This window comes from Lepidochelys kempii, chromosome 3 (genome assembly GCF_965140265.1).
Source record: "Lepidochelys kempii isolate rLepKem1 chromosome 3, rLepKem1.hap2, whole genome shotgun sequence".
Taxonomy (NCBI): domain Eukaryota; kingdom Metazoa; phylum Chordata; order Testudines; family Cheloniidae; genus Lepidochelys; species Lepidochelys kempii.
Genome location: NC_133258.1, coordinates 135,750,408 through 135,778,347, shown reverse-complemented (window position 1 = coordinate 135,778,347; position 27,940 = coordinate 135,750,408). Strand labels below are relative to the sequence as shown.

Genomic DNA, 27,940 nt, shown 5'->3' with positions numbered 1-27,940 from the left:
TGGGAGAGGGCTTGTCATAAATATAAAGGGAAGGATAAACCCCTTTGAAATCCCTCCTGGCCAGGTGAAAGCTCCTCTCACCGGTAAAGGATTAAGAAGCTAAAGGTAACCTCTCTGGCACCTGACCAAAATGACCAATGAGGAGACAAGATACTTTCAAAAGCTGGGAGGAGGGAGAGAAACAAAGGGTCTGTGTGTCTGTCTATATTCTGTCTTTGCTGGGGATAGACCAGGAATGGAGTCTTAGAACTTTTAGTAAGTAATCTAGCTAGGTACGTGTTAGATTATGACTTCTTTAAATGGCTGAGAAAAGAACTGTGCTGAATAGAATAACTATTTCTGTCTGTGTATCTTTTTTGTAACTTAAGGTTTTGCCTAGAGGGGTTCTCTATGTTTTGAATCTAATTACCCTGTAAGGTATCTACCATCCTGATTTTACAGGGGGGATTTTTTTATTTCTATTTACTTCTATTTTTATTAAAAGTCTTCTTGTAAGAAAACTGAATGCTTTTTCATTGTTCTCAGATCCAAGGATTTGGGTCTGTGGTCACCTATGCAAATTGGTGAGGCTTTTTATCCAACATTTCCCAGGAAAGGGGGGGTGCAAGTGTTGGGAGGATTGTTCATTGTTCTTAAGATCCAAGGGTCTGGGTCTGTAGTCACCTAGGCAAATTGGTGAGGCTTTTTACCAAACCTTGTCCAAGAAGTGGGGTGCAAGGTTTTGGGAAGTATTTTGGGGGGAAAGACGTGTCCAAACAGTTCTTCCCCAGTAACCAGTATTAGTTTGGTGGTGGTAGTGGCCAATCCAAGGACAAAGGGTGGAATATTTTGTACCTTGGGGAAGTTTTGACCTAAGCTGGTAAAGATAAGCTTAGGAGGTTTTCATGCAGGTCCCCACATCTGTACCCTAGAGTTCAGAGTGGCGGAGGAACCTTGACAGGGCTCCAGCCTGATCCTGGTGCGGGGGGTTGAGGTGCAGAAGGAGATGCAGGGTGCGGAGTCTAGGAGAGAGTTTGTGTGAAGGAGGGGACTCTGGGCTGGGGCAGAGTGTTGGGGTGCAGGTGGGGGTACAGGGTGCTAGTTCTGGGAGGGGGCTCTGGGCTAGGGTAGGGGTGCGGGCTCCCGCTGGGGAGCGCTTACATCGGGCAGCTCCCAAGCAGTGGCGCAGTGGGGCTAAGGCAGGCTGCCTACCTGCCCTGACCCCTCACCACTCCACAGTTCCCCATTCCTGGCCAACGGGAGCTTCAGGAATGGTGCTTGCAGGCAGGAGCAGCAGGCAGAGACCCCTAACCCCCCACCGCCACCGGGGGCCACAGAGGCGTGCTGGCCACTTCTGGCAGTGGCGTGGGGACAGGGCAGGCAGGGAGCCTGCCTTAGCTCTGCTGTGCAACTGGACTTTTAGCAGCCAGAAACTGCAATTGACTGTCAGAGGCTCTGGGATCGACCAGTTGAACACGACCTACCAGTTGGGGACCACTGCACTATAGTATTATTTTATAGAAAAAAGTAGTCAAACTGGCTTTTTTACTCCACATGGTGTGACCACACCATTGTTAGAAAGATGACTGAGCCAGCCAAGCAGAGTCTACAAAAATGCTAGTATTCCACTACATAGAAGAGAGCTTTATTAAAATCACATTATTGTTGCTGTAGGACTGCACTAATCCTGCTTCCACATAAACTTTATTCACAAAAACTAGCAGACAAATTGTATATCAAAATATTGCAGGTGGATAGCTTCCTGGTCATTACAGTTACACTATTTCTTGACTGGATAAAAGGACCTTACATCTGGAAAACAGTACAGATTTAACAAAAGTCTACCAAAACTGAGTTTACAAGTGCAGCCAAGCTCTGACAGCATCACAGAGCAGAGCATATGTAATATTTCCTGTGATAGGCCACAAGCTTTCTGTTGTGGTGGCCATTGTTTCCCAGTAACAAAGTGGGTCCATATTGCGAGAGAGTAGATGGAGTGGGTTTAGTATTGTCTTTGTAGCGTGACTATACTTGTCCAGAATTAATATTTGAAGTCGTGGGAATTGGGTCCATGTTTTACACATTTATTTTTTGGACTCCAGAAACAAAATTAAAAGGAATATAAAAGAAATGTCATTGTTCCAATACAAAAAGCAGAAGAACACAGTCAGAATGTCACCACGTGCTGACACCTGTTGGCTTCATCTGGTGTCTTTGTGGCATGGCACCTTCATGTTAAAATTGTGTTGCTGCAGTAATCATAAAACTTTTAAAAGAATCCAGAACAGGTGAATGAATCTTTCTATCAATCTGGATAATCTTAATCCAGCCATTCTAGCTATGGTAACATGATTTTTCCAACATGGCTCAAGTCTCAGTGTATCATTGAGTTTTATATAGATTTGCACACATTTCAGAATCACCACAACTTCACCAGATATTACTTTTGTATCTAACCATGTTTCATTGGCCATTTTCCATCCTCATATGCTCAGTGAACCCCAATTATGTATTACATTTCTCAACTAGTCAGATCAATCCAGAGTAGCAACTCATTTCATGTATTTTGCATGAAGTTGGAACATTTTGAGTGCCTAGTGGCCCATAACAAGTGGCAATTCCTTACAAGCTTTTGTAAGTGATCATGCTATTAACCTGATCTACTCATCCTGTAGCCACTGAAATCATGGGAGTTCTGCATGTTGAATGGCTACGTGATTGTGCGCTATAAAACCAATGTACCACCCTGAGGGTTAAATTGAGTTCATTGGGGAAGACCACTGACTTCATTGTGATTGCATGGTTATAACTGACAGAAGAATTCGCTCATCTGTATTTTCTACCAGAAGGGATGCCAGTAAGTCTAGGCACATATGAATTGATCCTTATTCATTCAAGCCATCATAATACAGCAGTGACCTCTTCTTCCACTTTACAGAAATCCTTGTTGCTTACTAGTAGCTCCTAATGTTTTGGCAGAGTTTCAATGAATTCTGCTAGTTGGGTACAGAAACCGTATCTCTATCGCAACTGTTATCATTCTCAAGTGTTGTAGCAGGTAAATTAAAATGATGGTCAGATTAATTCAAGATTCCTTCAGAAGGCCCAAAATAAACCTGATACAGAATGTAGTCTAACCTAACACCAACATAGCTAGCTCCTAATCCTGAAGTCCTTACTGAGTTCTTAGTCAGACACAACTGTATCTTGATGTCAACAGGAATTGTCACAGTAATATTATTTTACTATTAATTTTCTTTAGTTTTTTTTTCTGCCCACATCTCAATTTAAAGGGTCATTTGTTGGGACCTCTGATTTTTTCAGAGGCAATGAAGTTATGATCTCCAGTCCAATGGAATTCAAAAACTCTGAACATTGTCATGGATAGAGTGGCATAGTTCTTGTATTACCAAGTATGATTTCCTGTTACCTAGATATTGAATATGCACCTTAGTTAGTCTTAACTCTCCCTTTTTCAGAATGCCATTAATGAAGAAGAGTTTGGGGAAGTTTATCCAATTCCTTATTTTCCTTTCTTTATTCTTGCAAAGAAACTAGCTGTAGCCCACAGGAGTCAGCGGGTAGTGACATTCTAACTTTGATCATCTTTTTGAGTTAGAAATTATAGTCCTTCATCCCCTTAAATTTTTTTTCTTGACTCCAGAAAACAAGAATAAAAAACATACCTGGCTCCGCATGGCTCCCCAGAAGCAGCGACATGTCCCTGCTGCTCCTAGGCGGAGGAACAGCCACGAGGGGTTCGGCGTGCGGGAGGGTGTGCGGGGCTGGGGCATGGGTGGGGGGTGTGCAGTGCGTGCGCTCTGGGACAGAGTTTGGGTGCAGGAAGGAGCTCGGGGCAGGAGGTTGGGGTGCGGGGGGGGTTGGGGTGCCAGATCTGAGGGTGCTCCCCTCAGGCGGCTCCCCACAAGCAGCAACCTGTCCCTGCTGTTCCTAGGCGGAGACACAGTTAGCCTCCACCCGCAAGAGCCAATGGGAGCTGCGGAGCCAGCACTCGGGGCAGGGTGGCGGCAGCGCGCAGAGCCGCCTAACTGCACCTCCACCTAGGAACAGCAGGGACAGGTTGCCACTTGTGGGGAACCAGCCAAAGTGAGCATCCCCCGGATCCAGCACCCCGCACCACGCCCCCACACCCAAACTCCTTGCCTCTTAGTTAACCGGAATTTTTCACTTACCAGCACCCCACATTCCCCCAACATCCTGGATAAAAAAAGCTTTTACTGAATATGTATGTATATGAGGGGATTTTGAAAAACACCTAATGAGTTAGGAGCACAAGACCCAAAGAAAGTCTTGTGATGATAGTTGGTAATATGAACATGCATGACGTACATGCAGTGCAATGGTATGCGTGGACCCATGTTTTATTCACTTATTTTCTGGGTACCAAATACAAAATCAAAGTAGATGAAGGAGGTCCGTAATACATTTCCAACCCAAAAAGCTGAAGATCACAGTCAAAATGTCACTACATGCTGACTCCTGTGGGCTACAGTTAGTGTTTTCTCTTCTCCCTCTTCCCTCCCTACCTTTCTTCCACACACACTTATTAGAACTCAGTCTCCTCAACTCTTCTTCCCTCATTAAACAATAAAACAAAATAAAAAGGATGTGTTTGAATTTTGACTTACTTCTTAGGAAGTTTCAGTTTTTTCACTTTTTCTTCAGCATATTCATCAGCAATTCCTACATGACAACCTAATGCCAACAGGGTTCTGGAAGGCAAAACCAGTGATAAACTGTCACTTTTATATATTGGTTTCTGTTATCAGATATACAGAACAGGACCCTTATGTCAAATTAGGCCTACAAGAACTACAACATAAAATTCCTTTTTTATGTAAAGATTCTTACCGCACTTCTTTTGAGGTGTGTGTTACACACTTCTGTATACTGTTGGAAAACTTTATTAGGATACTTCTAAGTAGCCTATTTAAAATGTTAGATCAGACTTGTTATTACAAAGGAGCTGTCATGGGTAAAAGTTTCAAATACATGTGACTAAGATAGTTGGATGAAAAACTCCTCCCCTCCCTCCCCCCCCAAAATGTTTATTAAAAGTAAAAAATTATATTGGTCAAGTACATTTCTGTTTCCATACACATTCCAGAAAAGGCTCCTCAGGTAAGCAGAGCAGATACTAAATACTCTCTTTTGAGTTAAATACAATATAAATATAATACGCACAGCTGTAAATTGACTCTGAATAGATTGGTATAGCCTTCTGAATTTTTTCAATATACCATCTAAAAATCATGACTATAAACTGTCATTCTTTTTGTATTTCCTGATGTCTTGAGACAATTAGCAACTCTTATTTTCTCCCAACTCATAATCAAGGAGTCCATGAAACACTGACTTCACTTCCGAAAAGGAGGACGATAGGTTGTTTACTCCAGGTAGTGTCAATACTGCTCCTTTGATATGCCAGAGAACTTGGTGGACGAATGAAACAAGGTGTTCCTTTCCCGAAGAGACAGAGCATACTACCTCTGCAGTGATCTCAGACTCTGGCCAAGCCAAACAGCGTACTGATACTCTACTTTTAACTTTCTTTCTTTAAGTGGGACTCCCATTTTGGCTTTTTAAAAAAAAGGTGGCACCCTTGTCATATCAAAGGATGAAATACTGGCAGGAGTCAAAGATCAGAAATTCTAGGAAGGTGCATTCAGTTTATTTCTTTAGAAAATGTTTGATTTTTAAATGCTATTGTTTTGAAACAACACCACTACACTTTTTTCAGCATGGAACCAAATAAACTTCTGCAACGGCATGTTATATAACATACACAAGTTTTTACTCAGCCAATGAATACAACCCCCAAAGGTATCACAGAAGGAAATCGGAGGGGTCATGAGTCATTGAAATTTTTAGTACGATCTACAAAAATGAAACCTTCACTACTCTGCCTACTTTCCACACGCCTTTATCCTTCAAGATTAAATATTCTCCATCCATCTCTCAAAATCTACACACAAGTGAATTATACAGGTTTATCACTGATACATTTTTATAATTACTTTTATAGTAAATTTAAAGGAGTCCTGAATTTTTTTTCTTTGAATAAACGGTCATCAACCTGAAAAGGCTGGACAACACTGTCCTACGCCATGACCATTTTATCTGATGTAATCGAACCTCTACTGAAGCATTTTACAGTCCTCTATCACAGGCTGAACAGACAGGTTATTCAAATCCACAGGCCTACAAATGATCATATGTTGCCTTGTGAGGACAATGCGTACAATCTAAGGGTCCACAGTTTTTGTTCTGGTTTGCCAAAAACTGTGATTACATTTTCTTGTTGTTATTGTTAGCCTAAAGCTATCAACTGAGGAAAGACCATCATGTTTGTGATAGACTGAATGACTGTTGTTTTACATTATAATATGCTGTAAAAGTTCAGATAGATATATTTTATTGACTTTTATCACGCAGTCTGAGGGCAGGAACATCTCCCTTTTAAGTACTGACAATTTACTAGTGGGATCACTGCTCTCAGTTAACATCTTTTTAGGCTGTGTTCATTTCTAAGATGATATGAAAGGAAAAACATCAGAAAATGTCACCTGTCATCTTTAAAATGTGATTCTTTTAGGAAGACAGACTTCAGATATTTTAATTGGCAACTAGTGGGCTTATCTGTGCTAGAAAATATTTTAGCTGATATTAGAGGGGTAAGTGTCAGACCCTAATTTTTCCAGTGTCAGAGTTACAAATTTGCTGTTAGTAAGATGGCTGGATATGTTTTAGTTCTCTTAAAACTACAGAAGTGTATAAGTCCTCAAGTTTGGACCCAGATTAGAACTTTCCCCGAATTTGAGGGTGTTTTTATCCATAACTTTGGCTCAGACTGATTAAAAGAGAGACCCAAGAGATATGAAATCGGGATTAAGATCCCAATTTTCCCATCACTCAAAGGGCTGGGGATGGAAGGTTTGATTTGGGCTGATTCTAGTTATACCATTCTTTCTTGATTTTACTTTCCGGTGCATACTGCTGCTCAGGGTGTTATGCAATACCATATTTATTTCTCCTTGCAGATGGATCATATGCTTCAACTGATTCTTAAATCTTATTTTTTCTACTGTATGAAAAATAAATAGTATTTTTATCTATTATGAACCCAAATTTTCTATTGATTATTTTTCAATAAGGAATTATGTTTGTTGGTCTATTTTTTAAAACGTATGCTCAGTCCCATAAATTCGTATTTGTTTTTAGTATCAAAAAGAAAAAATAAGCTCTGAAATAGAACTTATTAACACTATTTTCAATTGTTGATGCACAATACAAGACTAGATGATGAACTGAGTTATACCACTGACCCTCAGAAAACAGAAATTTAATCCAGGACAAGGGGCTCAGTCTTCTACATTGCCTCCAACTTGCATGTGCAAAAATATTCTGACATTGCACAAATAACTCTTTGATAGCTGAAGACTTACTTGTCAATCACCAATACAGTATTTCATAGAGTATAAATGTGTATATTAGACAAGAGGCTCAACCCTTTAATCACATCACTTTCTCCTATCCAGGGTAAGACTAGACACTAAGACCCAGATTCTCCATTTCACTAAAGCCACCAGCTGGAGATTCCCATTGGAGAATGCCCATAGGGAGCATCTGCTAGCTTACAGCTAACAGTGTATCGACCTCCTATGCCAGCTCTCCCAACCATCACCAATGTAAGGGGAGGGGAGGTGTGTTGTGGGAAGAAGGTGTACGGGAAGATTTTGGCAAATCAGTAAAATGCCTGAAACCACCATTGCTTATTGCTAACAGTAGCCAAGTCAGCAGGAAGCACTGAACCACTACTGCTTATAATTAAAAGTAGCCAAGTCAGCAGGTCGTAAATTGGCCATGCAGCCTTAATGTAACCAAGGCAGGAGGGCAGGGGGGTTCAGGTGCCACAGACAAGGCGGCTTGACCCCACGTCCTTCCTGCTAAGAATGTTAAAATTGCTGATATATGTATTTTAGAAAAATAGGAAGTCTGTCTATATGTGCCCCCGGGAATGTTTGTCAGGGCCCCTAGGCATGGACACATTGGAAAAAACAAAACATATGTGGTTAAATTGATGATCAAAAAAAACCCTCTTGCTGGACCTTTAAAAACTGCTTGCTTAGCAAGTTTTCTTTAAGGGATATGTCATTGTATTACTAAGGGGGAAAAGTTTGAGGTAGCTGCACTTCTCAGAAGGGTTTCTTCTGGGACGCTCCCTCTGGATGCATCTTGGGGTCCCCACTGACAGACGGAAGTTTGGCCAGCGGGAAGCCTGTCACGGTGCCACTCGAAGGCCACACTCAGCTTCAGTAATTATCTAGGGTTTGGGGTGTTTTACTAACCTGTTGCGGATGTGTGTAAATGCTTGAGACTAAGTAAAGTTTAGCTTTAAATGAAAACACTCTTGTGTTGTCCTGTTTGTGCCAGCCATCTATCGGTCGGACGGCCGTGTCTCCCTTATTTCCTGACACCACTTCGCACACAGTAAAAGTTACCAAGAGCTTTGGATTAAAAGAACCCCCGCTAACAGAGGTGGAATGGGGAAATTGAGTTCTGCTACACCAAATCCTCCCTGGTATAAGAGAGCTTACACAAGCAGAGTAAATTATAGCAGTAGCCTTCCTGCTCTAATATGCATCCAGACCAACTGGCACTGAATCAGGGAGCCACAAGTGGAGGAAGGGGAAACTGGGGCCTTGAGTCAGATTATAATCACCCTTAAATTTACAATTCACATAGACCCACTGAAATCACTTGGACCTCTCACAGACTAAGGTATATGGTATAGCATGAAAACCAAATAAACATATTTTAATATTAAACCATTTTCAGTGACAACTCATTCTTGAATTTTGACATTTTACAGTTTATATTATTTTTATACTTCATATTTGTGAAGGTGTACCATAATACTACCAAAAATACTGAAATAGAAGCATAACAAGAAGAAAAGATGTGGCAGATGATATGATTCAAGTCTTTTTTGATTTCTGCATCTCTGATCTAGTAAGGCTGGCAGAAAACTGTCAACAACCACAAAATTAATTAAAGTGCAGAGCTATTCCTCAAACCTCGAGACAGCGCTTTCAAGTTTTGAACGAACACTCTAATACAAAATGTGAAGACTATGACATTGTTGTGTAAAGGGTTATAAGAAGCTTTAAAAAAAAAAGATGCTTCCTTTCCCTCTTTCTCCCCCCCCCCCCATTGAAGTTGAGTACTAATAGATTTAAAACCTCAGTTAAAGGACTATTCAAGCTACACTGAAAGTACCTTCAGATTCAAATCACTACAGGGGACATTAAGAGTGGATTAATGCACTATTCTTCCCCTCGTGTAGACTAGCAGAAATGAAAAGAGTCTGACACTCTCATTCTAGTTCCTAGTGGATAAATTTCTACATGACAAAGTCACCATAATACAACACAACTAACAGTGTGTGCTTAAGAAAGGTCCAGTATTACAAAAGTAAGGCTCTTGCAGGACTATAATCAGATGCATTATTAAAGCGGCAGGGTGGGCAAGCTGCTATACAGTGGCCCTCCATTCACTTAACTAGCAGATTCTATATATTATGAGTAATAAAAATATCACTATACAAAACAACTAATTTCATATTATACATACACAAAATGACTTATGTTTTTTCCCAGGTCAGATTAGAAGGCTATGAGGACCTGGGACTGTAAAAATGTCAGGACCCCATAAAAGCCATGATGGGTATTCAATGGGATATTATTAGTATACATTAAATGTTATGAGAGACTGTGGCTTCCTATGTTTATGTCATGGTTCTATAAATCCAACAATTAATCTGGCCCTGAGACTGAAGGCAAAATTGATGGCATCACTTTTGGAGTTTCACAAACTGGACAGAGATTATCTTGGAAAATGACAGTGCTGTACTGATTGAGAATCCCATGAGCTGTTCTTGAAATGTTGCCACTTAGCTGAACAGAAAGTTGGGCTGATTTTCCTGCATTGGATGGAGTTCACCTTATAAGTGGATACAGCCAAAACATTCTTGCCAGAAACAATTTTTCACCAGTGCTCATAGAAATGTATCTGAAGAGCAATTTATTTTAACCAAGTATCTGGTATTTCCAAAACGTGTTCTGGGGAGGATGCTTCAAGCCCCCTAAAAGTTCTTTGCACCTACACTCCATGGGTATACACTGAGTCATACTCTCAATATACACAGCATATTTTTCTTAGAGGAAAGTAGGAACATTTCCATCAAAGTGCCACTTAAAATGTATGTTGATTCTGCAGGGTCATCTCTTTTCTAAATTAAGGTTACAAAAAAGGCCATATATTTAAACTGGAAAACAAATTAACAGACTGCAGAGAAGAGAGATAGGGAAAACCGATACACATCCTAGTTTTGACGTTTTTATTACAGGTAAGGAGAGAATTTTCAAGAAAGTCTCTTATTAATATAGTGGCAGCATCACACTGCAGATGGAGGATGAGCAATAGTGACCAGCTGAAATACTCTAGCATTCCAAGTTGGGAGGGTCTGTAAAATTCACACATGTATGTGCTCATCGGCAGGTCGGAGGTGGTGGCAACCATCCAGATAAAGTATGCTGAAGTAAGTCTTATCCAGCTTCTCATGACCACAAATCACTGTTTATTGTAAAACTGTGCCTAAAGAATGAGAACTAAACAACGTTAAAAATAAAGGGTTCCTCCTACTTCTGTGAGGTACACTTTGGACCCACTTCTCACACCTTCTGTCCCAGGGGAAAATGGCTCTCCTTGTCCTTTCATCATTATCAAACTGTCATTGTGTTGGTGTGACAATCTCAAACATACCAAAGCAGGCAGTGCTAGTCAGTACTAATAGGAAGTTGCTTTGAGGCAGGGAGATAATTATTGTTATAATACCTTGGAGAGTTTCAAATTCCCTGGAGACTGAGAAATGGACTTTCAGTACCACAGTTTGTTTAGCTAGTATGGCCTTTTCTAGTCTCAAGTCTATTATTCATCAATATACAGTAGTTTGTCGTTTCTGTATTACTACCCTACAGATAAACAAACTTCATTGATTGGATTAGAATTTATGACACCACAGCTGCTTAGTTGCATGAAAAAAACTTGCTGTAAGACTGTAGATGGTAGAAACTTACTTCAGCGTCTCAAGTGACATTTGTAAATTATAATTTCGTTCCTGCTCTGGCAACTTTGAAAACTCTACCAAGCACGGGTGTTGTCTTTTGTTGTCATCTCTAACCTGCAAGACAATAACGGAGAGAGTTTAAATGTGCCTTAAGAACCATAGTAATGATTAAAAAAAAAAAAGACCCTCAAAACTTGGAACTGATCGTCAGCCCTACTGAAACAGGGTATTTCTTTGATCCAAAAATAGCCCCAATTTCAGAACATAAAACATTAATCATTAAGGAAGATTGGCAAAATTTGGCTCTCAGTAAATAAGACAAATCCAAAATGTAATACATTTTAAACATGAGCATCAGTACATATTATTCAGTAGTTCACAACAGGTACACACTGAGACAAACATACTGAAATAGACTTAAAAATATTATTCAAAGATAACCAAGACATTAAGGATTGCATAGAACTCAGCATAATTTGACAGACTGCATCATAAAAAGTCAGTTCAAATATCATTTAGGGACTGTCTGTTCCCATTCTCAGAGTAGTTTGTGCAAATTTGTGTATGGGACTTACATGGCTCAACTGATGTGCATAATACAGAAAAAAATAACAATGATATTCAGTTAAGGCTAAACCTCCCCTTCTCTTAATTCAGGCAATAATGTGTTTCAGAAAATGACTCAAAGATGGCCAGCAGGATACCAGCAGACAGAAACTGTAAAGCACACATACAAAATTGGCATAAATAATGTACTCTTATTAATGGGAGGTAGAGTCAAGAAGGGAGTCATTTTCAAAACCTTTTCATTTCATCCAGTCATAGCTTTGCCAAAAATATTCCTTTCAGGCTGAAACTTTCCATTCTTAGCTTCATTCTGACATCAGCCTCAATCAGGGAGTGGAGCCTAAGAGTTAGAACAATAGACAGGGTGACAGATGTCATGAGTATTATTTCTAGCTTTGCCACTGAAGTGAGAAAGCAATAACCACTGTGGTCTCAATTACACCATCCATAAAAAGATTATAATACTTCACAGGGATGTTTCAAGGCTTGAGTAATTAAACTTTGCTTTGCAATTATTAGCTAAAAGGTGCTGTGTAAGTGAAAAGTACAATAATTGCTGAACTGAAAGTACTTTTAACTCAACAAATTTAGTTCAAAAGTTTTTCAATAGAGGGCTAGAATGCAGGGGGAAATGGATGTATATTTTTTTCTTTGGCACTCATACAAGTTTGTTGTTGAAACTTGAATTAACTTTGCTTCTTGACAGATGCCAGTCTCTGAAAATGGCATAGTAAACATGAAAATTTAGGTCACCAGTTCTGCAGAAACATTCAGGGGGGAGAGCTCTGGGGAAAAAAATCCCTGAACACAAGTTGAGGATTCTTCTCCTCTCTACTGCCCCTGCACCTGCTGGAAAAAGCTGCAATACCTACTCCTAAACCCAACAGATCCTTGGGAGGGCCAGGTGCCTTTCATTCTAAGGCCCTGTGTCCTTGCAACAATTCAACCCCTTTCAATCCCTGTTAGCATGGCTTCATTGGATCCACACTACCAGTGATTCCCTTGGTTGCAGCCATCTTTGCAGGGCTTCATGAAAAACAATACAGATGCAACCCTTTCCCATGCATATGTGTAGGGACTGAAAGAGATGGAGAACGTGCATCCTTCTGGCTCCATCCCAAACTACCAATCCTTGTGCACTTCTGTAGGATCTAGATTAGGGGTGGTACCTTAGAGGTAGATGGCTGAACTCTTTGTTCCATATGGAAGTTGGGGGATTCCCATGCAGAGGATCCCTTCTGTGTGCAGATACCCAGGAAGCACAGTCTGGTCCTTAGTAACTTTCTTTCGTTTGGGTCATTTAAATTTTGAGACTCTGAGAAGCAGCATCTTGATTAACATTTTCCATTTGGTCATGTCAGCGTTTGTTAAATGGCCATAGGTAAACTAAGGTAGGGAAAGGGACATGTGCCAGTGCTTCCTGCAACTATACAACTCAACTGGCCAAAAGTTGAACCGAGGCGTATAATGAGATGCAGCTACCCTACAGTCTGACAGCTGCAGTAACCTCCACACAGTGGATCTGCCACTGCTCTACCCACTGGTTTCAGGTTGAGAAGTAGGAGCATCCCATTATCTCAGAATAGATCCTCATATGAAGTCAGTTCACTCAGGTGTTTTGACAGAGAATGAAAATTTAGCCCTCAGTTATGCAGGAGCCTTGTTAAATAACAAAAGAATGTCACTATATGATATTTTACCCAACAAGAAGTCCTTCGTATTATTTTAATACACATTTTTAATTTACTATTTCCCCCCCAGGGAATGAGAAAATGCAGTGGATTGGTTATTGTGATATTCATAATATTTTGTGTATTTAGACTGCCACAAGCACGTAGGAGCCTGATCTCAAAGATGTATTCTGCTCCCTTGATACCAGTGGTACAATTACCCTGACTTCCATGGGATCGTGATCAGATCATTTATCTCTTTGTGCCTCAAGGTTATTTCAAATCTATAAAATTAGGATCGTAATACTTACCACATGGGGCTGTTGTGAAGATAACTTCATTAATGATTTTAAATCACTCAGATCTTTTTGCTGCAAAAGCGAAGTATTACACTATTGCTATTAAAAAACAATATTTATATTTCAGAGTAGCAGCCGTGTTAGTCTGTATTCGCAAAAAGAAAAGGAGTACTTGTGGCACCTTAGAGACTAACCAATTTATTTGAGCATAAGCTTTTGTGGCCTAAAACCCACTTCATCGGATGCATGCAGTGGAAAATACAGTAAGAAGAGTAAGAAGATATATATAGACACACAAATAGAACATTTGTATTATTATTTAAACTGGATTTTTTTTACTTAAAGCTATAAATAGGTTTTTGTTTACTTGTTCCAAGAAAAGAAAGGCCCTCAATGAAGTGCAGATAGCAAACCATGTACAATTAGTTCCCAACTCTTAGCCTGATCTGTTCTTCTAAAATGCTGAATTTGCAGTCACAGTTAAAAAATAAGAAAGTCTGTAATAGTTGTGTTGGCATGAAGGTGCTGCCAAATAAGTTTTTTGGACCTCAGAAAAAAGTCATCTACTATATTTAAAGTGATTGCCTGGCCCAGCATGTTGCATCAAATCCAGGAGCTTTTCCCTTCAATTTTTATTTAAGTTTCTTAATGAAAAAAAGCAGAAACATCATAACAATAAGTCCAAACGCAGAATGAAATACTACAGATTTTTTTTTAAAACTTTGTGTTCTTTCGCAGATGTGGTACTGCTAACAAGAAATTTGTTCTCTCATCAGACTCTCTCTGTCTTATATATGGAAAGTATCAGCTTACTATCTCCTATGTATCAGTAAATGAACTGGACACCATTTGCCATGGTATTTACTTAACATAGCTTTTTCATATCACAACACCCTCAAAATATCTTTAGTCATCGTTCCTTTTCATTTTTTCTGTCAAACTCCGTGATAATGGTTATCAAGCTGAACTGAGTACAACAGGTTATTTATTGATTTTTAACATGAACAGAATCTACATGGAATATTTCTTCAGGTTAGATGGATTACATAATGTTCTTTGGCCAGACAATGGAAAGATTTACCCACTCCCACATGGAGCAAAATCATTGGAAACTGATTTGTACAGTCTGAGATAGAGAACATTGAGATAAGAATTGGATGCGCTTTTTAAATGTATTTTGAAAGCTTTCAATTTCAGAATTTGCTCACGGTATATAGAGATCCACATGGGAAAAGGACTCAATGCGGGGTCCAATGAAAATCCACGCTTCAGTCATGAATTGAATTTACTTAGTCTTGGATCACAGCTTCTTCCCCCCACACTCTAAACTTGAAGTAAAATCAAAATAGTACTGTAAGATTCTTCTGCTCTACAAACTGTAAACATTATTTGATAATAAGATTGTGTGTTCAAAGTATGTTTGTAGGTTGTATGTATTTTTTTCTTTTTGAAAACAACAACTTTTGCATTTTGAATATGTTGCTCTCCTCTGGACTTTCTCCAATTTGTCCACATCTTTCCTGAAATGTGACGCCCAGAACTGGGCACAATACTCCAATTGAGACCTAATCAGCGTGGATTACAGCAGAATAACTACTTATTGTGTCTTGCTTACAACACTCCTGCTCATACATCCTAGAATGATGTTTGCCTTTTTTTTTTTCTGCAACAGTGTTACACTGTTAACTCATATTTAGCTTATGATCCACTATGACCCTCAGATCCCTTTCCACTGTACTCCTTCCTGGGCAGTCCTTTCCCATTTTGTATGTGTGCAACTGATTGTTCCCTCCGAAGTGGAGTATTTTGCATTTGTCCTTATTGAATTTCATTCTATTTACTTCAGACCATTTCTCCAGTTTGTCCAGATCATTTTGAATTTTAATCCTATCCTCCTAAGTACTTGCAACCTCTCCCAGCTTGGTATTGTCCGCAAACTTTATAAGTGTGCTCTGTATGCCATTATCTAAATCATTGATGAAGATATTGAACAGAACCAGACACAGAATTGATCTCTGTGGGACCCCACTCAATATGTCCTTCCAGCTCGACTGTAAACCACTGATAACTACTCTCTGGGAACAATTTTCCAACCAGTTATGCATCCACCTTATAGTATCTCCATCTAGGTTGTATTTTCCTAGTGTGTTTAGGGAAATACATAAACAATAAAATCATAGTTTAACATAGGCACAAAAAGAATATAACTCACATAAGGGGTTGAGGGACAGTTGGAGATTTCCTGGCAACTCTCTTTCCTTGAGAGTCCACAGAATTATTTTTTTCCATGAACACTCAGACTGGGACTCTAGCAGGTGCTTGTTGATCAAGGGAGGCAAGGCATGCTGAGGAGCACCGGTTCTGTATGGCTTATTCCCTTGGCAACCCAGTGAGTTTACCAACAGAAGTCCATCCAAGAGTTAATCCTGATCTTTACTTCATTGACTCCATGACCATGATTTCCACTTCTATCGGGGAGGGAAGATAGTGCACACCCATGGTGGGGGAGATAATGACAGCATGCCCCTGACATGTTACAGGAGCCTTACGGCTGCTTTACATTGCACTGCACTGCCCCCCAAAAACTGTTTTGCAGCCAAGACAGATGTGGTGCTCCACTTGCAACTCTTTTCCTCTGACGGTCTCCTGTCCAAGTGCAAGTTGAAAAAGAAGAGCCAGCTGTGCTGTTTCTACACCAGCCTGGGAATCCACACCTCGCCAGTTAGACCGACTTTAAAACTCACCATAAAGCAGCCTTAATGGACACCAGGATTTGGCCCAATAGCTTTGCTTTTTGGCTATATGAATACTGTTGGTTTCCAACTATTGGGGAGAAGGTTAAAATCTACCCCGTTTTAGCAATGGAGAAAATCCAGTATGATCAGAGTGGTGTCACCACACAGTACAAGAAGAAAATAATTAACAGAATGTGAAATTTAAAAAGGTACTTACTGGGCCATATTGCCAGCCAAGTTCAATTTTATTCATAACCCAGAGTTCATGGATGTTCTCCGCTAATTTTTCTCTAATTCTTTCCAGGTGAGGAGGCAATACAATCTAAAGACAGAAGAGAGACAGAGCCTATTACAGATAAATTGTACTACTGTGCAATCCAGCTACTGTACTCTCATAACCAACACTGTTAATGTAAATAGTCAGTTAGACTAAATTAGAGATCTCTCAAGCCAACCATAATGAAATTCATATGTTTTTCAAGTGCTCTTTCAACAGATACATGTTAATCTGTGCATTTCTGAGTATTTTATGGCTCTAAAGATGGGCCAGAAAGGGGAAACGGAGAAAGAGATGTAGACACAACATGGAAAAAAAATTCCTCCAAAATATCTAGAAGCTGTCCAAACTGACAGTATTTCTTCAGTTACCTGATAAAACACTAACACAAATGTCCATTTTTCAGCAAAATGCTTTCCATAACAATTGTTTAAGGGAATATAAATACTACAGACTCCTCCATTGGTGCAGGAGCCCCAGCCTGCCTCAGAATCATAGAATATCAGGGTTGGAAGGGACCTCAGGAGGTCATCTAGTCCAACCGCCTGCTCAAAGCGGGACCAATCACCAATTTTTGCCCCAGATCCCTAAATGGCCCCCTCAAGGATTGAACTCACAACCCTGGGTTTAGCAGACCAATGCTCAAACCACTGAGCTATCTCTCCCCCAGCAGACAGAGAGGTTCTGATGTTTTGGTGATAAGTAGAGCACATGGCGCCTGGGGAGAAGGAAAGATTCCCCAGTATCCCCCACGAAACTCCCCAGTACACAGTGCAGTTCCTAAGACAGTGAGTGCACTGGAGACAGAATTGGAGTCTAAAAGTTTACCAACGTTTTCCTAGAAAAGCACTTTGTCATTTTGCCAACACAAACTTAAAAATTCAACAGTTTGTCTACAAATGTACGGAATGGAAAGGAAAAACTGAATTTTTAGGCAGAATTTTGGGGAGTCTCTGACTCCCGCAACACATTAAAGATCATGAAAATAGGTCAGCCTTCACTTTTCATAAAAGCAGTGACTTGCTCTTGACCAAAATGTCACCTCTCCCCAATATTATTCAGTGAGCTTTGTGCAAGTTTCTGTCCTCAACTCCAGTCACGTTGCTCTCATACCTGCCTGCTAGCTCCCCTCTCTACACTGAGTAGGAAAGAACCAGTAAGGTCACACACACAATGTAAGTGTCTTGATGGGAAGTGTTGTATCAATATGTACAATGCATTTTCACTCTCTTCCAGAGCTTATACACTATTCTAATGGTGGCCTTATAAGAATCTAAATAAATGTGTAGGTAAGTTGTGCTCACAAAATATATCCCACATTACCCACTAGCTTCAAATGGGTACTGAATCTAGAGAAAACAATTACAGATTCAATATGCTATATAATCATTGGTACTATTTCTCGAAGGGCTTTCTTCTCCCATGTAGTTTTGCAAAAACAAGCTACTTTTTTTGGAGACTGAATTCTTAGGATATCTTTTGTTCCTGTAAAATAGAGGCAATGGTAGTCTGGGGGTTGGAATTTACATTTTCCCCCCATCGCATTTAGATGTTAACACTGAACCCTAACGATGATGCTATTAGCGTGAATACTGTTGACTATTTTACTGCTGATAATTTTAGTATAAGCTGCTAATGAATGTCCTGGTCTGTTGTTCAGGGGTGCACTAGGAAATACTACGAGGGAACAAAAGCAGCCACCCTTTCACACCAAACACACTATTTTACAGGGTAATGCTATAAATGGTGGAGCCCTTACAAAGTTCCATGGCCTGTCCTTAAATTATCCCCAGAACGCCAATGTTAATGTTAGCCAAGACTAGGAAAGGTCAGGGGCAGGAAGGAAGAAAATCTGCCATTGGGCTTCCTTCCAAGAATCGGGATTGCGTTGCAGGGGAAGGGTCCCCTTCAGTTTTGTGATTAGCAGGCAATTTTGATTTGTCCTCCCTTCGGCTGATCCACCTTGCTGCTGCTTCCCTACTCAGTGCACAAAGGGGAGCTAGGAGGCAGTTATGAGCGTAACTGGCAAAAGTCAGAGCAAGAGTGGCACTGATCCAGGAGCCTGATGCGGGGATGCATGAGAAAAAGAATTTGCCGCTGAAACCACTCCACTATATCGGTGAGATGAAGCAGAGGTGCTGCCAAACAAACCTGCAGAAGATCAATCTTTTGGGGCCAACTTTGAAGAAAGAGTAGGATTGGGAGGGGACTGGGTAAAAAAAGCCCTGTAAGGGAAATCAGGAATACAAATCACCCTAGCTCTCCCCGAAATCAGTTCCACTCTCCTGCAAAAAACAGACTCCTGGAACATAGTGCTAAATTATTAACAAACCTGATATTACATTACTCACCACTATTACATGACAGGACCCACAAAACAGAAGAGTTATATTTATTAAACATACAAATCTCCAGCAAGCTGTCTCAGAGTCATTACTGTATAAAAGAGCACTGTCAAAACATGTATGCCTCAGCCTTAGTCTACCTTAAAAGCTGCATATTACATAGCTGGACATGTGCTGTCTGTTTCACAGGAGGATTTGTTCTTTCTTGTTCAACCATTTTATGGCTGAAAGTTCACTAAAAGTGAACATTTAGGGCCTGATCCTGTATACACTGAAGCCAATGGCAATATTTCCATTCATTTCAGTGGGAGCAGGATCAACAGGCAGGCCATTCATCCAGTTTTAAGCCAGTCCTGTTTTTGGAAAGGTTTGTCCCTGCCTGGTGGTACCGTGGAGAATGCCATTTTGCTCCATCCCCACTGGTGCGACCTCACATGCCTGGTGTGTGGGAGGTCATGCCAGTGGGGGCGGGCCCACACCATTCCAGAAGTGTAGCAATGGCCGGCATTCTGGGGATGCGTCAGTTGCCTCTCTAAGGATCAACCCAATTAAACAGACTACTTGCTATCTGTTGTCATAGCTGGAGCTAGAAGCACATTTCTCTTTAATGTTAGCCTTCATTTGTCAACTTTTCTATTTCTCCATAATAAATACCGATATTCAATAAAGCACAAGGATAATGCAAGTTTAATTTATACCATTTTCTGTGCATAATGAGCCAAACTCTGCTCTCAGTCACATGGCAACCTCAGTAAATAAAACAGGGTTAAACGTGGCCCAGTGCACCTAACATGATCACAAGCCTTCACCTTTAAAACATTGTATCAATAAAAAGTTCCATAATAAAATACTTGTATCATCCCCACAGTTACCACTACTTCAAAGGTCACTCTGTTTTAATCTAGTTTCACTCCAAGGATAAAACAACATGTGATGTCCTAAGGCTCATGAATATGAAATAAATAAAATTTCTAAAAGGTAGCAACAAGTTCTTTATTGTGCTTTGCATGTCCCAGTATTCTCAATGGTTAGCAATAAAATGTACCAAATCAGCACAGAAAGGAAACCCACATGTTTGAAACAAGTTGCAAGCTCAAACATGAAGCTAACCTGAGCCTGCAATGTCTATAGTTGAGAAAGACTGTGGTGTTTAGTTCCCTTACCTGGCTAGTATCCACGGGAACTGGTGTGAAGGCTGCTTGGGATAAAGAGATGGTTGGACCCAATAGGTCTCTTGTACATTGGTGATCCTGTTTGTATTCTCGGCTATGTTCTACTTTTAGCTTCTCTTTTGGTAGAACAGCTTCAAAGCAAGGTGCATACCCAAGTGGAGGCAGGAATTTGAATTCTCCATGGCGGCCTCCAAGCAGAAAACGTACCCTGTAAACAACAGCAGCAATTTATGCAATCATAACACCTCCAGTACAAATCTGTGGTTAGTCTTTTGCCCTCAATGGCAACCTAAAACCTGCAACTTCTTCACCATATTAAACATTTTCCTCTCAAATGTAACCTGGTAATTAGCACTGGGGATTGTGGGGAGAAAGAAGGAATGAAGAAGGAACAGGTGCATAACTAGAAGAGATTTAGCCACTCCACGAGCTAATCTCCACCTTTTATTCAAGAGTTTTAGAGAGATGGAGGATAATGGAGAAGAAAGTGAGAGAACACCAGCTTGCTAAAGATGCCTAGAAGTCAATAACCTTCCAAGCATCCAAAGTTTGGCCACAACCCTGGAGACAGACAGATTGCCAATCAGAGCTAAAACTAGGCCCAGAACCTTTCCCTCTGACATCCCTGAAGTTTGGGAGATTTGAAAAATGAGACCCAAAAACTCAATGGAAAATCATTCCATACTCTCTCCAATAGCATGTGAAACCTTCAGAACATGACACAAAAAAACTCATTTTACTTTCAACAGTACAAGTTTTCCACATTTCCATGTTCTGTAGCTGTACAATGATGCCTATCACTTTTGCCACTGCAAGGCTCTCTGAGTACAGAGATGAGCATAAATTAGTGATACAAAACTGAGAAATTCATCTTGGTGCAGTGTGATTTGGAAGATACCAAAAAAAAAAGTCAATTAATCCCTAGTGTAACTATAATGGCTTCAGTAGAGTTACACCACAGGAGAACGTTGTGTATTTGAATTTTATTCTATTCTGGTTCTTATATGGCCCTCATCCCAGTAGTATCTCAACACCTTCCAGAAGTCCATTGAGCTATTTGACTAATATCATTCACATATGGTTCTTTCTTTCTTTCTCCTTCTCCTCAAGGTGAAATTATGTGGGGAGGATTTTTTTAATATAATTTGTTATATGTACATTGTATTATATGTATATATTAGCAGAAGTAATGTGGAAAAAGTACACTTTGCATTTAGAATGAAAGGTATGATTGATGATGGTTAATTCCTGTAGGAGTTTGTCCCACAGTCTTGGAGCAGCTACCAGCAAAGCTTTGGGCCTGCATAGATTAGATTTAGCCTTGCAGCATGTGGTTCCATTGTGCCTGGGCAACAGGCCTGCAGACGGTACTCTGGATCCCAAAATGTGAAGCAATCTTTTCGGTAGCATGAGCCCAAACCATTGAGCACCCTTGAATTAGAGGACCAAGACCTTGAATCTCAGTTGTTATTCTATTGGAAAACTGCACTGTGAGCAGAATACAGGTTAAATGTCCTAGCAGTAGCCTGTGTTGCTGAAGAAACAAGCTACTGCATTCTGTGCTAGTTGATGGTCCTTGGGGGCCCACAGCTGCATATGCAGGAAGATAGCATTGCTGTAGTACAGCCAGGAAGTGACATGAGCATGTGTAACTGAGGCCAGATTATAGGTGCTAGAACATTTTACTGGAGAGACAAGGTAGATGAGGTAATATCTTTTTATTGGACCAACTTCAGTTGTAGAGACACAAGCTTTCGAGCTTACACAGAGCTCTTTTCCAGGTCCCAAAAGAGCCAGCTTTTAGTTTTAGTTAGAACATTTTACTGGTAGACGATGCTATGAGAGTTTAGCTTTAGCAAGAAATCCCAGAGTGCACCTAATCAGCAGACAGAACTGACCAATTGTGCTTGTGTATCTTCAACTAACAGAGACTACACTGCCATTGGTGCATTATGGAAAGTACATTTTTTTACATTGCAGAAATCAGAAAAATTCATGTACATAAATGGATGTTTTTCTTTTAGTTTGGCTTAAAGGCTGGCCTGGCACCGAATGTTAGCAATGTATGTTGTGCTGGCAGCTAAGAAAGGAGACAGAAGATGTTGTTAAATCCTAAGTGGAGTATATTAGTGAACTACCTGAACATGTTCGCATGCTGACAAATGCCAGGTGCACTATCCCTTCAGGACTCCTTTCAGCTCTTACCTCACTCCACCTTTATGGAACAGGCAACATGCCAAGAAGGCAGATGTCAGAAAGGGAAATGAGGGGGATGGTAGCAGGGGAATAATTGGACATGTTCACTGAAAACAGGAAAAACTACAATGGATGCTAACTTTATTCCTGCAGCAAAGCTGACAACTGGAAAGAAGAGGCCATCTATGTTGAAATTCTCAAACATCCCTTGAACTGGTTGACCATTTATCCGGAATGAGATGCTTGGGGCACTCAGATCCAAACAGCAGCTGATGACATCATCCGTTCTTAACAGATGAGGATTGGGAGAATTCACTGTCCGTGCAATACAGCCTATGGAGAAAAGGAAATACATTTAGAACAACTTTAGAGAGTCACATAGAAAAGGTTTCACTAAAACCTAAAAATTTTACTTAAAAAAAAAAATAATGAGGTAAACAGATGGAGTACATGTGCCTGGATTCAGAGATATCAATACTAGATTATCAAAGAATTAATAGTAAACTTGTAATAAAGTGCAGATATGCACTCACTGGCATCTGCAAATATTATTTTAATTATTGCACATTTGTGCTTAATGCATCTGGAAATAAATAATGGTCCTATTTTGAGGCTCAAAAAAACTCATAAAACTGAAATTTTACCCCCATTTACACCACAATTCCAAATTCCAAAAAGTGGATTAAAACCTGAAGGAGAAAAAAATACACCTTATTTAAAAAATGCCTACATTAGCTGGCCAGGATCTTACCTGGGCTCTCTAGGGATGCTTCTGAGCCACTGACCAATAGAAGATCAGTATTTCAGACTTTTGGTGCTTGTTGCCAGGGAGGTTGGAAATAAAAGTCCTTCATATCACTACTGAGCATCCAAACCCCACAATCACAACAGGAGCTTGTGTCAAAAATTCCTTCCTTTTATATTCTATGTAAATATAGTTTAATGTATACACTCAACGAACCCAACTCCCCAGAACATTAATTGAAGATTAAACTAACAATGCATGTCACACGTTTGCGTTAGAAATGTGTATTATTTTGACTTTTGTTTCAGTTATCAAATTCTGTACAACGTATGAGGAGTGCTGAATATCTTAATCATAAAAATAAAATTAGATCTTCTCTTCTATCATCAACGAGCCCATGATATAGTGTGGAGTAAAATATATCAAAATGCTAATCTATAATATGTCTCATCATCCAAGATAAACATAAATTTGTTCTTTGTAAAGTGATTTGAAGATGTAAAATCAGGAAGTATCATTATTAAGGGCCAGACTGTGGTACGCTTGTTTACTCTGTGGAGTACTGTACTACTCAGCGTAAATAAAAGGTATCATAATCAAGCTCTAAAACAGAAATAATGAAGATTTGTAAATACTTTTTCACCATAGAGGTGTCTGTTACTTTGCTCTGATTTCAATTAACCCTAGACTGTATCATTCTCTTCCCCTGCACCCATTTAAATAACACATCTCATTGTATTACATATAAAATTCCTGATCTCCAAGAAGAATCATCTACAGAAGAAATTGGAGGTAAGATATAACACACTTCTGGCATTTTGTTTATCTATAACATGAGATATGGGAAGAAATATGCAAGTGAAAAACCTCTGGAAATGGATTTTAAAAATGAGACCTATAATTTTTGGAATACGTCGGGCAAAGCAGAGTGCATATTAAGTACAGAACCCTACAGTTAAACTGTATTAGCCACTTATGGTGTCAAAAAGGGCTAATGTGACCCTTAGTTACATAAACTGAGTAGTAAGCAATAGCAGAAAGGTGATTTGATCTCAGTATGCTTCATTGGTAAAACAGATATTAGAATACTACATACAGTTCTCATTAGTGGTGCAAATGTAATCCATTTCTTACCGGGTGGGGGGCAGCAGAAAATGGGAGGCACGTGACCTCCTCACGTGACTCTCCACATGATTCCTCCCCACCCGACCCCCAGCCTGATGCCTCCACGCTCTCCCTGTCCCCTCCCCATGATCCACCCTCCCTTACCCTAGGGAGAGGTGGGTCCCTGTCCTCCTCCCTCCCACTGCACTAGAGACTTCAGAACCACAGTGCGAAAGGAGCAGAACTTGAGGCCCCACGCCTGCAGCTCCTCCGGTGCGGCTGTACCACCCAACCCTTCCATGCAGGGTCTCCTCTGTCTGTACAGCAGCCCTCCCAGAAGACAGGGCCGGGGGTGGGACTGGGGGCGGTACAGCTGCCAGCGTGAGGAGCTCCTGGCGTGGGGCCACCTCTTAGCCCAACTTTCTGCTCTTTTCCCCACTGCGGTTCTTGGGAGAGCCCTGTGGTTCAGGAGAGGACACGCTGCGTGGGAGGGCTGGGGGCAATACAGCTGTGCCAGAGGACCTGCCGGCATGGGGCCCTTGTCTTTCCGGTACGCCGTACCAGCTATAAATATCTTGCTGGTGTGGCGGACCGGACCGCCCCACTTGCACTGCCAGTTCTCAGGTCCTCCCTGTAAAAATAAGGTTGAAAATTCGATAAGGTGCAAAAAAGAGCCACAAAAATAACTTGAGGAATGGAGAAAATGCTTTACAGTGAAAGACTTATGCTGAACAGACTGAATTCTTTATCAAAAAGAAGATAAGCCCTTTCTGTGCCAATGAGCTTCAGGAACCTCCTGGGAAAACAGTGCTCACTAGGACCTCATGAGCACCCATCACCTTGCAACACTGAGATTACAATAGGTTGTGTGGTCCCCAGATGTCTCTTTTCCTTCCTTTTGGTGGCAAACTGTGGGTATAGGGACCTTTGCTCCATGCCCCAAAAACTTTACGCTGTCTTAACAAACAAAAAACAAAAAACCTTCCTTTTTTGTAAGAGCAGTTGTGATCGAGACAATTTTAACTTAGCTTTAGATAATATTAGGTCATTTGAGATGTTGGTTGTGCAGTTTAGATTCACAGATCATCCCCGGCTGAGCTCTGAGGAATCATTTCCAATACAGACTCTAAAGACCTGGATAAAAAGTCCAGGTTTAATCATTGTATGTCATGGCCTTCCATTTTCCTGGAGTCAGGTGTTCATACCTGCTGCCTTATGTGTTTTGAAAATTCTACTCTCCAGAATCTTGTTTGATGTTCAAACTCCATCACTTTTCCCAGGCATGTGGAGGCTGAGTAGCTTGAGGGGGGATTTTCTATTGGAGCATGCGGTGGAGAGTCAGTTAATTACTTTACGTGATGGCTCTGATCAGGCTATTTGTTGTGGCATGAAATTACTTGAGACTGGTCATTTTAATTTTTCTCATAGAAACGAAAAATATAAGTGACTGTTAATTGGATCTTCTTTTTATTCAATAAAAAGAATAATTGCTTCTAATCCTGGAAATTTTCTCAGCAAAAATGGAAAATAAAAATATGAACGTACAAACCTACTTTTTTTAAAATCAAAACTGACCTCTGTTATCTTCCTCTACTCAGCAGAGGCACAAGTCACAGGATCAGCTGCAAGTCTTTCTCCATGTATTAAATAGTAACAATCATAATCATAAGTAAATCTTATATGTAAATTGGAAAAATAATTTCTCCTCTGTCTTGTTTTATGGTAACTGGCATTTCTTCCCTGACCTTTCCAGGATCAGCACTAAGAAGCAACAGCTTAATATGTTACCAGATATTTGAGTGCAATTTATCATGGACAAAAAATACATACTGTATGTTACCCCTGCTGGGACAAAAACAGCTCAAGGACATTATGTTACATTTCACTCTGGAAATGCAACAGCAACCTTAAATGAAAATGAGATTACTGGAATCCTGGAAGAGGAACAAAGTACAAGAGCACTCTTGAGAGAGAAAATTTCTACTGTTTTCTCTCAAAAAACAAAACCACTCTCCCCCGCTCCATTCATTTTATATTTAAGTAGTTTCTGGCTTCTAAAGTATTCTCTTACCTACAGTACCTCCTGCCCATCCCAGAGCTCCCGTGCTGCTGCGTCTCTGAGATATTTCATTATGATTCCTTTGAAGCTGAGGAGGTCTCAGGCTCCAAACCAAGCCCAAACATCTACACGGCTATTTTTAGCCCCACAACAGGAGTTTGAGTCAATTGATCCAGACTCCAAGACTCACTGCCACGGTGAGGGGGGTTGTTTTTGGTACTATGTAGGCAGACCCTTAGAGTTCAATTAATGCTCAAGTGCATATCCTATCAATTCAACACTTAAAAAACATCAGTTGGGACAACTAACATCCAGACCAACCTCAATTTACACGCCTTACCAGATCAGAATATCCAAATGCTCTCACACACACCTCGACGACACAAACATCCCTTTCATTTCCAACGTACAGTGACCTATAAGGTCCAATTCTTCACAATCACACAGCTCTAATTTCAACCCCAGCTAAACAGAGAATTAAAAACTCATAGTTCTGTGGAGGAGAAGGTACCTTCTCCATCTAGCAAGACTTCTTTAGTTCACCAGTCTAAGTCACTGGGACAAGAGCTCCAACTGGCAAACTTATTCAGTTTGCAGGAGACTCAGAAGGAAGACATGCCAGGGATAGAGGTTTAAAAAACAAACAAACCTCAGCTCAGGGGATGCACATGATCAGCACAGATGAGGAAAAAAGGGAGACAGTGTCAGAGAATAGAAATATATGGATACTGCGCTATGCATAGGCTTTCTTGGCATAAGTTTATGACAAATATGGAGAACATATTTTTCTCTGTGATACTTGATATCACCACAGTGGCCTCAGTCAGCAATAGAATAAGGTTTTTGCAAAAGAAAAAACAAAACTGATTAATTCCAATAGTATATCCAGTGCCTCTCCTACAGTTAGCACACAATACTTCTCTCATGTAAGGGTAAAAACTATGATTTCAGATTAATTCTATCCTGGGCCAGTGACACTTTTATGATTGGATTTCCAGTCTAAACACACAAACATTCATGAGACATGCAGTCAATCTAAATTTATGCAACTAAAATATTTATATCACTGCTAAATAGTCTCTGTTTCTTCCATCTTCCCTACCTGGTGAATATCATATATTGTATTCTATTAAGATAACCCATTCACACACATCACATGCATACATACTTAATATCCAGCATCTAAACTTCTCAGAACATGTCCTGTAATAGCATCTACAGGAGTGGTTTACACATTTACACTGAGATTTTTCGAAGCTGCTTAAGGATTATGTCCAAATCACCTGGGTGGCTTTGAAAACCCCACCATCAATGCATTCCCTTCTATCTGAACAGAAACACAGAGAAGTACTTTTAAAATGTATGACACAAAAGTTTCCTTACTACATATTCAAACAAACTCAATATGCATCACATACACAGAATGGATAGGCCAGTATGCTTACGTAAGTCCCCATTGTCTGGCTTTAAGAATTTCTAAACATTTGAACTAAAATGAGTATATCAAAGAACCCCCACCCCACCCCAAATTGATATGGCCTAAATATCTCATGTTGGTTTTATAATATCACAGAGGGATTAGAAATCCAGTCTACCACTGTGAGAATGCTTGTCAGACTTCATTTTCTGTACCTTTGAAGTTT

General features: G+C 40.2%; 1 protein-coding gene across 17 annotated transcripts in view; it reads right to left on the bottom strand.

The window, feature by feature from the left end:
• RYR2 (ryanodine receptor 2) overlaps positions 1-27,940 on the bottom strand; it is a 709,125-nt gene that overhangs the window by 312,977 nt on the left and 368,208 nt on the right. For all 17 annotated transcript variants that reach the window (XM_073338185.1, XM_073338183.1, XM_073338188.1 and 14 more), the window contains 5 exons: positions 22,530-22,722; positions 20,185-20,401; positions 16,617-16,721; positions 11,139-11,242; positions 4,629-4,712 (listed from right to left, as the gene is read on the bottom strand). In XM_073338185.1, the coding sequence (XP_073194286.1) occupies positions 4,629-4,712; positions 11,139-11,242; positions 16,617-16,721; positions 20,185-20,401; positions 22,530-22,722 (703 nt within the window). The remainder of the gene's footprint in view (positions 1-4,628; positions 4,713-11,138; positions 11,243-16,616; positions 16,722-20,184; positions 20,402-22,529; positions 22,723-27,940) is intronic.